The sequence below is a fragment of the Gekko japonicus genome, unplaced genomic scaffold, assembly GCF_001447785.1.
Source record: "Gekko japonicus isolate JY-2015 unplaced genomic scaffold, Gekko_japonicus_V1.1 scaffold2923, whole genome shotgun sequence".
Taxonomy (NCBI): Eukaryota; Metazoa; Chordata; class Lepidosauria; order Squamata; family Gekkonidae; genus Gekko; species Gekko japonicus.
The window spans coordinates 19,704-30,373 of NW_015173763.1; the positions used below are offsets into that span (position 1 = coordinate 19,704).

The 10,670-nt window shown below is 42.4% G+C and overlaps 1 protein-coding gene across 1 annotated transcript; it reads left to right on the forward strand.

The window, feature by feature from the left end:
• The first annotated feature begins 343 nt into the window (after positions 1-343).
• Positions 344-10,305, forward strand: LOC107120745 (vomeronasal type-2 receptor 26-like). Its single transcript, XM_015423516.1, has 5 exons — positions 344-631; positions 2,102-2,959; positions 5,628-5,855; positions 7,919-8,045; positions 9,404-10,305. Exons 1-5 carry the CDS (start codon positions 344-346, stop codon positions 10,303-10,305), a joined length of 2,403 nt encoding a protein of 800 aa, XP_015279002.1.
• The last annotated feature ends 365 nt before the right edge of the window (positions 10,306-10,670 follow it).

Consider the following 10,670-nt stretch of genomic DNA (forward strand, 5'->3'; position numbering starts at 1 on the left):
AACATCCCCTTTAAATCCATATTCCTTTTATGTTATTTTATGTCATTCAAATGTCATGAAGTCTCCTCTTGGGTGTCTTTCTACACTCATCCAATTTGCAGTTATTTCTCAATTTTGTTTTCAGAGGCCAAATGTATAATTAGTTTATTGCCTTCAATTAATGGCAGATTCCTTGTTTAGATCCTGAAAGATGACCCTGGATGAAGGTCTCTTCACATTAAATGCAATATACAAATACTAGTGTGATGGATAACAATGTGGAATATGTATGAAACAATAGCAATATTTGTAGCAAGTACTAGACTATCCTTCTGACATAACCTACATGTCTCTTTATAGGGCAATGACTCAAAACTATCAGCACATCCTAGCCTTGGTATTTGCTATAAAGGAAGTCAGTGAGAATCCCCACATCTTACCCAATGTCACCCTCGGATTCCATATCTATGATAGCTATTCAAAAGCAAAGTGGACCTATCAAGCCATGTTGCAACTTACTTCCACAAAGAACAGATTTACCCCCAACTACAAGTGTGACATTCAGGATAATCTCATTGCAATCACAGGTGGACTTCGTTCTGAAACATCTTATCATATAGCAAACATTGTGAGCCTGTACAAGATCCCTCAGGTATGATATCTGTGAGGGAAGTGGATATTCATGAATAATTGCCATTTTGATTTCCAGATATTATTTTGTGATGCAGAGATGACTGCATTTGTGAGCCAGAGATGGCTGCATTTTATGTAACTAGCAAACCCTTCATTCTGTGTGACTAGGAAAGACAAACTTATTCATTCACACATCTGCATCTCACATTAGAGAGGACTGCCTATGCCTTTAAAGCCAAATTTTAAAGACGTTTAAGAAAATACCCAATTGGAATAATTTTCTTTGCAGAAGCAGCAAAGAAACTCAGAAGAACATGACTTAACTATGTTTGTTTGGCTTGTTTTTGCAATGATTATGAGATGAATTTTAGTAAGTGCAGAAAGGAATTAATAATATTAATTACATTGATGAATTGCATTAATGTGTCATATTAGCCATTGACTGTACTAACCAGAAATGGTTCAAGTGGAGGATTTCAGGAAGAATTCCAGATGTGACCACTGAGTACCAATGAAAGAAGAAGAAGAAGAAGAAGAAGAGAAGAGATTGGATTTATACCCCACCCTTCACTCGGAGTCTCAGAGCGGCTTACAAACTCCTTTCCCTTCCCCTCCCCAAAACAGACACCCTGTGAGGTAGGTGGGGCTGAGAGAGCTCTATGAAGAACTGCCCTTTCAAGGACAGTTCTGACAGAACTATGGCTTGCCCAAGGTCATCCAGCAGCTGCAAGTGGAAGAGTGGGGAATCAAACCTGGTTCTCCCAGATTAGAGTCCACACACTTAACGGCTACACCAAACTGGGAAAAGGAGTTTTGGTGCCAAAGTGGAGGGCACCAGGAGGTGGTGCTAGAGGCTCTAGTGGCTCAGCTACTTCCTGCTCATGCAAGGACTCTTGTGTACATGGAAGTCTTCCATGGCATCCACCCATTGACTCTGATTTAGGATGCAACAAAAGTGAAGCTATAAAAGTGAGCAGGACTTTTTTCTTAATTTCCTCTACACATTGGGTATATCCAGCCAGGCTTTTTGATGATGAAGAAGGAAGGAAGGGTCTCCTTTGACCAGCCAAAAGGGCTATGTTGGGGATCATGGGACCTTCAGGGGCCAAAGCCATATGGGAGTCAGGCTTTAGTAACAAAGAGAATTAGATGAGGTTGAGTGAAAGAGCTGGCCAGAATTTATCTATTGTATTTCATAATATATATAGTCTTCTTCTGTCTTTGATACCAAACAATGAAAAATGTTGATGTATGTCAAGAAACATGGAGATAAACTAAAGACTGGAAAAAACCAGAGAATATACCAATACGGAATTATGGGGCCTGACGATTGTACAAGGGCCTCAAGAAAGATTTTCCTTAATGCATGAAAGCAGTTGTTAAAGTTTTTAATAATGCTCCACAGTACACTTTCTTTCATACACAGACAAAAAGATCTCTTTATTTCTGAAAACCTTTCTCCTGTACTTCCCTCCAAATGTATCTCTAGCTCTTGTATGGATTTACACCAGAGCAGAATGATAAAATGCAAGTTCTTTTCTCCTACCGGATGTTTCCAAATGAAGCCCTTCAGTACAGGGGCATTCTCCAGTTACTTCTCCATTTCAAGTGGACATGGATTGGTTTCATTGCTGATAACAGTGAGAACGGAGAAAGATTTCTGCAGAGGATGCTTCCAGATTTTTCCCAGAATGGCCTCTGTTTTGCCTTCACAGGAGCATACCCCAATTTAGGTTTCGATGATAATATTGGAGTCACATGGGAGTGGATGGTGGAAATGTATAATAAAGTCATGAACAGTAGAGCTAATGCAATCATCTTCTATGGAGAAGCTGATTCTATGATAAATTTCAGGTGGTTGCTGCATGTGCCAGATGTTGAAGATGAAATAGCAAAGCCCAAAGGTAAAGTGTGGATTCTGACAGCCCAGATGGACTTCATGTCACTTCCCTATCAATATACTTGGGATATTCAAGTCATCCATGGTGCTATATCCTTTGCAATTCACTCCAGCGAGCTCCCTGGATTCCAGCAGTTTCTTCATAGCAGAAATCCTTCTAGCATAAAAGAAGATAGTTTTATCAGGGCCTTCTGGGCAAAGGCATTTGACTGTGTATTCTCAAACTCTGTCTCAGATGAGGCTGAAGAGAAGATGTGCACTGGAGAAGAGAGGCTGGAGCACCTTCCAAGACACATTTTTGAAACAAGCATGACTGGCCACAGCTACAATATCTATAATGCTGTGCAAGTTGTGGCCCATGCTTTACATGCTATGTATTCCTCTGGATTGAGAAGTACAACAATGATACCAGAAAAAAAGAAGCTTCAGAAGGAGCAGCCCTGGCAGGTACCAGTGTAAACAAAATTGGTGTGAATGCATGAAGTATATGGAAGACTGGGAAGACAGTTGCTTCTATACATACCTTCTCTATGTAAAAGAAGTTTGTCTAACAAGCATATTCCTGGTTTCACACACCCATCTTCTCAGCTTTGTGAGCAATAAATGGCATTCCCAGCATCCTCCTCTGTGTTCCACTAACTTGCTTTTGTTTTGCTCATTCTGTCTTCCTGCTGTATCTATGGGTATAAAACCTTCTTCTGTCACACACACACACCCCTTTGATCTGGCTGCAAATAGGTAGTGCAGCTTTTAGTATACTTATGTATGTGTCCTCATGATGCAACTGCTTTATGGTGAACAGTGTTCCCTCTAAGCTGAATTAGTGTGAGATAGCTCACAGTGGTTTAGCCTCTGGCTCACACCTTTTTGCCTTCGCTCGAGAAGGATGGCTCCAGAGCAGATTAATTTACGCAGTACCCAAATCGCTTGGTCACAACTTTAATGCCAGTAGCTCACAAAGTAGGATTTTCGCTCACAAGACTCCACAGCTTAGAGGGAGCATTGATGGTGACCTCAGCAAGGGGCATTCAAGGCATGTGAGAAGTAGGTGTAGCTTGTCTTGGCCTTCTTCTGCAGAGCCTAACCTGATGGATAGATTAAGATGATTAGATACCGACTCTGGTTAGATTCCAAGATTTGGGGGGGGGGTGTGCATGTGCGTCCGTGTCCACTTGCATGCCTGGAAGTCATGGTGACTTCTGGCAACCCCTAGTGGGGCTAGGACATTTCAGAGAGGTGGCTAGATATTTGCCTGCTTCTGCATCCCAGCCCTGGTATTACTTGGAGGTCTCCCTTCCACGTACTTGCCAGGGTCGGCACTGCTTAGTTTCCAAGATCTGACGAGACTGGGTTTGCCTTGGTTATCCAGGTCAGGGCATTAGCTTCTGAGATTTGACAAGATTAGGCTATGCCATGCTGCTTTCCCTCCCACTTTTACTGTAGCATGTGCATTTAAGCTCCATACAAGAACACTGTATTTCATTAGTGACCAGACCCCTCCCCATTCAGTTATGAGAGTTATGATGAGCACTGCTGGAAAATTCTTGGAGTGCAAATTCTTCCCCTCAAAGAAGTCTGTATTTATTTGTCATTAGTCTTTCTTGGAGTCATTAGTCATTCTTGGAGTGCAAATTCTTCCCCTCAAAGAAGTCTGTATTTATTTGTCATTAGTCTCCCCTGGCCCTCAACTTCCTTGTGACCCCTACCGCAATCCCCTGCAGTTATTTTGATTCATAGGTTGCCACTTGCTCAGCAGCAATTGTTGAGGTGAAGGGATCTTTATTTCTTTTCTACTCCTCTCCTCTCCTCTCCTCCCAGGATGCACATGACTATAACAGGTTCCAGTTACTAGGATGCTGGAAAACATGGTCCATCAGCCAACTTTGGTAGTATAAAGCACTTAAGGGGAAGAAGGGTAGGTATAGGGGAACGGGGAGCCAGAGATCTCCTTCCATCTCTGCTGCTACAGAAACTGCCAAAGCAGCCAGGGCTGCCAAAAGACACCATGGGAAATTATTCCTTTCCTTCTCCATTCATGCCATTGAAGAAGAGACAAACATCAATGAGGAAGGGAACTGACCAATTCCAAATGGAATAGAGATGGGAAAAGCCTTTCTTGGAACCCATAGTCATTCACATTAACCATTTGCTGCACTAAGATCATAGCTAGTGCTTTTTGGTGCTTAGGGTATCAAACAGCAAAGCATTAAAATGAGTGATGATGGATGCCTAGAGAGGCTTCTGGCTGTTGCTGAAGTCTTGAGAATACAGGAGTCCTGTGGACTCAGAACATGAGAGCAAAATCAGCCACCTGGATTGTGCGGCTGTCCATTCTCCTTGCAAGCAAGGTGTGGGGGATTTTGTACTGCAGCTCCCACGAAGTCCCACATTTTAGTAGCCCAAACAGCAGCAGACAGGTGCAGCAATATCATCTTAGGGCCAGAGTAGAAGTGAAATAGAAGATTTTTAATGAGGCTCTCATTCATCTGCTTTATCTTTTCGCAGTCTGATCTGAAGATCAGCCAATTAGTACTGGGGAGTATGGACTCAGTGTGTTGTAGCTTACCCTGCTGAAGTTCTGGTTACCTGCACAAGTTAAAGAAAGCTAGATCAGATGCTGTAACAACAGGATAACATTCAACTAATGACCTCTATAGACAATCTACGGCTGAAAACAATCAGCAGCAAAAATGTTGAGTATGCAGGCCAAGATATTAAAATGATAACATCACAGACCAATGGGTCTGAGCACTCCTTTGTTCTCACAAAGAATGTGATGGATGCTGAGGACTTAACAAACCTCATCTGCTCCCTCTCAGTTGACAGCCTTCCACACAGAAGTTCCACCATGAAGTAGCAGTGTGTTTTCAAAGGTGTGTGACTAGGCTATTCAAACAGGTCGTTCGGTTGAATGAAAGTTCAACTGGCATAAGAAAAGAATTCAAAATTAGGAGGGAGATTTTAGCTTGGTTCTTATGTTTAAAGGGTGGCTCTGACGTGGACAAAATGGCCCTTGATCAATAGCAGATGTTTCTAGTTCATTGCCTATGTTTTCATTCCTGGTTCTCCAGTTGCCTCCATTTGTGAAACTCTTTCGATTTCCTTTTCTGTCTAGCTCCATCACTTTCTGAGAGGTGTCTCATTTAACAACAGCGTTGGGGACAAGGTTTCCTTTGACCACAATGGGGATTTAGAAGCAGGATTTGATGTTATCAACTGGGTCACATTCCCAAACCAATCTTTTGTTAGAGTGAAAGTTGGTAAGATGGATCCCCAGGCTCCTCCTTATCATGAGCTTACTGTTAATGAGGATGCTATCGTATGGCACAGCAGGTTTAATCAGGTAGGACTTGAATGAACACCTTTTTGGGAAGTGTCCCAAGGAGCAATGAGTGACTGAATTTTAGCAGAGAATCTGTAGGATACAAGTCACATATTTTTAAAATTTTATTATTTTTTTCCTCCACAATGGGGACTCAAAGTGGTTTACAATATAAAGAAATATAGTACAAACAAAGAGGAGAAAGGGGGAAAATTCTGAATGCAGAACAAGTCTGTCTCTCCTAGGGTTACCAGGCTGCTTGCTGCTCTGTGTTGCTCTGTGGAGCAGCAGGGGGGGGGGGAATAGAGAAATCAGTGCAATGCATAACGTATCTTCCAGTGGAGAGGGTGGAAATTATATCACAGTGTCAGTGATGATATAGTAATTTCCTGAATCTCTATGGTATTTACGGCATTGATCCTGTGAGATTACTTCCACATGTTCAACCAGAAGTTATGGCATGACATTAGTGATACCTCCCCTCTCCAGGATCTATCCCAAATTGGCCCTGGGGTTACAAGCAGAGGGCTGGCAACTCTAGTCCTAGCTTCAAATTCATAGCTCTCTACATGGGCTTGCCCTTGTCTCAGATCCAGAAGCTGCAGTTACTGCAAAATGTGGCGGTCAGGCTGCTGATGGGACTCTCTATACGAGACCACATCCAACCTGCACTGAAGGCATTGCACTGGCTGCCAATAGCTTACCGGATCTGTTTCAAGGTGCTGGTTTTGACCTTTAAACCCCTATATGGTCAGGGGCCTGCCTACTTGAGGGGCTGTCTTTCCCCACATGTGCCCCATAGAGCACTGAGGTCCGGAACAGAATCGCCTGACTCTTCCTGGCCCGAGAGATGTCAAGTTGGCTGCTACTAGAGCCAGGGCCTTTTCAGTGGTGGCTCCATGCTGGTGGAAAGAGCTCCCAGATAACATCAGGGCCCTGTGGGACCTTTTACAGTTCCGCAGGGCCTGCAAAATGGAGCTCTTCCACCAGGCCTTTGATTAGGAGCTGCCGCTGATGAATGGGCCACTGGTGAAAGCGCCACTGATGAATGCGCTGCCAGGATACATTTTGGCCTGCACGAAACATTGGCTGGTTTGCTGCTGTTTGTATATTGCACACCACCATCATCATTATTATCATTAGTACTCTTTAGTTGCTTAGGCAGTTGTATTTATTCTCCATTGTATTTTAATGTATTTATTGTTTTAGTGTTTTAATGTTGTTAGCCCCCTTGAGCCAGTTCTGTGGCAAGGTGGGATACAAATTGAAATAATAAATAAATAAATAAATAAATAAATAGCTCTGGACATGTCCAGGCCTTATAAATCTCTTTGCTTTCCAGCACTTGAGGCACTTCTGCCTCACAGCCGGCATCACGGGTAGGCTTAGGTGGGCACTCACTGACAAACACCCGCAGTGTAAGTGAAGGAGGGAGTCTGGAGGAATCAGCTGAATGTGGGGGAGGGGTTGCCTCCTTCCCAGCTCCATTCTGTCCCTCACTCCCTTTCTCCCTGTCCCGCATCTCCCCAGCTTTCCCCTCACAGTCTGCTGTCTGCACACAACATTTGCTCCCGCACGCTTGAGAGGGTTTGGTGTATTTACTGTGGGATGCACTAAAATGAAGGACAGGATTGCCCATTGGGAAAAATGAGAGAGGCTTTAAGGACCATTGAATATAATGGAAGCCATGAATGCCAATTGACTTACATGGGCCAATTACTTACAATGACTTACATGGCCAATTGACTTACATGGGCTCCATTAAAATGCATTAGATTGCAACCCTTTGCTTGGCCGCAGTGGAGGGCAATGGTGGTCTTTTGCCCAGCATCCCCAAATCACTAGATCTGATCCAGATATGGTGTCTAGATCTTTCTTCACAGGAGTCACACTGATTATTAGTTTAACAAATGTAGATATCTATGCTTTTGACCTTTGTCATATGGGTAGAAGACTCAATAATGCTGCATATCATGTTTAAGAAACTAGCAACCGCATGTTGCACGCTATGTTCCTGTAAGCCATAAATATTTTAAGACCATTTATCTACATATTTACACTCTCCTCTTTGATCAATGGATTAGGCACAACCCCTTTCTGTATGTAGTGACAAGTGCCATCTTGGTTACAGCAAGCAAATGAAAGAGGGGGAGCCATTCTGCTGCTATAATTGCATTCAGTGTCCAAAGGGGAAGATATCTGAACAGGAAGGTGAGAATACTCATGTACAGAACTATCAGTATGATTGGCTTTGGTTGTAATCCAGTGAAAGATCTATGAAACGTCAAATATATTGAATCAGTTTTTCGCATCTTATCTTTCTTCAATATTTTGAGGGTGACTTGTAAATAATAGGCAGTTCTGGTAATATCTAAACAGTAAAGACATTTCAACAATATAGTTGAGTTGCCTGTGGTAATTATCAGTCTGAAGGCCAAACTGGTGAGCCAATCAGTCTTCCTTATGGAAGACTATATTGTCTGTTGGCCTAATGGCACATTGCTGGCTGCCAGAGTAGGACGGAGGAATCATACAATATGCTGATATCAGTATTTTGTATCACTCACTCCATTGCTTGCATGTTCACAATTACCATCAACCAAAAGATCCACATCTTCATCATTGCATCTTACAGATGCTTGTGACTTACCAGTTCCTCTAGCAATGGCTGTTTCACCATGGAAACCACCTTCCAAACACATGGGCAAGGATTTTGCCCACTTTCCTGAAACATGGGGCAGGTGCCATATTGAGGAACAGGGCTCAGAAGAGTCACAAATGGCATGTCAAAGAGCTACATGTGGCTCCAAAGCCACTGAGCGAGTATCACGATGTTAAATATTACAGGGAGGGATGTGGACCCATATACTTTGGGCAGTAGAACAAAAAAACAAACAGACAATTGGTGCAGTGTTAGGATTAATTTTAATTCACTCCAAGACCCCGTATGTTTCTCATACATTTAATCAGGGGACTCTATAAAATACTGTTCTCCAAACACTTCTCACAGCTGTTGCGGCACACAGTGATACATTTGTCAACAGTCACACAGGCAATTATGTATCTGTATAAGTAGTTGATCCACAGTCTGAGATCAGACATAATGCAAAAATCATTGTTTAATTCCTCTAACTATAGTTAGTGTGGCTTACTGAACTCTGGCAATTTCATTACCTATAGCTAGTTTAGAGCATGTTAACACAGGATCTGAAATCAGGGTTTGAATTTTATTAAGCACAGTTAGTCTTAACCAGTTTCACATGATGTACAAATACAGTCATCCCAGTTTAATCCTGATTTAATTGTGGCTTACTCCCTGTTGTTGCATTTCACCATTGCCTGCCAAATAAATGCCTGAATTGAGGAAAGCTGATGAAACCAGCGTTTGTCAAAGCTAACCAGGGCTTGAATGACTGCCTGCAAGGCAAATCCTGTTTTCACAAACTAATTGTATTTCAAACTATCCAACAAAGCATGGTATAATGACGAGATTTTTAAAAAAATAATTCTTAAAGAGATTTGTAGGCTGGTAGTTTCACATGATTAATACCAGAACTTCTCCTTTTCAGATATGGCTGACTGCTATAAGTGCTCAGATGACCGATATCCAAACAAGGACCAAAATGTATGCATCCCCAAAACAGTGACCTTCTTGTCCTATGATGAACCTTTGGGGATGAGCTTAGCTATTGTTGCTCTTTCCTTTGGTGTCATCACAGCCCTGGTGCTGGGAACCTTTGTGAGGCACCACGACACTCCCATAGTCAGAGCCAACAACAGGAGTCTCACTTATACTCTTCTCATCTCCCTCCTGCACTGCTTCCTTTCTGCACTGCTATTCATCGGCTACCCTGATAAGATAACCTGTCTCTTCCGTCAAACTATTTTTGGTATTATCTTCTCAGTGGCTCTTTCTTCTGTATTAGCAAAAACTATCACAGTGGTTTTGGCCTTCATGGCCACTAAGCCTGGAAGCAGGATGAGGAAGTGGGTGGGGAAAAGCCTGTCCATTTCAATTGTTCTTCCCTGCTGTTTTATTCAAGTAGGTATTTGTGTCATTTGGATAGTAAACTTCCCCCCATTCCCAGATACTGACATGCATTCAATGACTGAAGAAGTTGTATTAGAATGTAATGAAGCATCTCCTATCATGTTTTACTGTGTCTTGAGCTACATGGGTTTCCTGGCAATTGCCAGCTTTACTGTGGCTTTCTTTGCCAGAAAGCTACCTGATAGTTTTAATGAAGCCAAGTTTATCACATTCAGCATGCTGGTCTTTTGCAGTGTTTGGCTATCCTTTGTTCCAAGCTACTTGAACACCAAAGGGAAATACATGGTAGCTGTAGAGATCTTCTCCATTTTAACCTCCAGTGCTGGGGTGCTGGGTTGTATTTGTGTCCCCAAATGCTTCATTATTATGCTCAGGCCTAAGATGAACAACAGAGAGTTGTTGAAAAGGAGAAACTGTTGAAGAAGATAAAATGAGGAATGCTCTCTTTTGCTCACCAGATCAGTCGCCCCTCTTCCTTCCCTGCCCACGAGGTAGCCAGGCAGTCCAGAATGGGAAGTGATTTTAGTTTGACATCTGGAGTTTAACTTTATTTATTGGTACTGCTGTATTTAAATTGTAGAGTTGCTGTGTTTTTATCCATTGTTGTGTATCTCCCAGAGCTCTGCAGTAACAGGGATGGGTGATTCAAAAATCCAATAAATAAAAATCTAAATAACAACAACAACAACAATAACATCTTCATCATAAATGAGTTTTCTGGGCAAAGTTACGATAATGAAGGGTAGCAAATCTGGTGACCCAATCTCAGGATTAGTTCTTTAGCA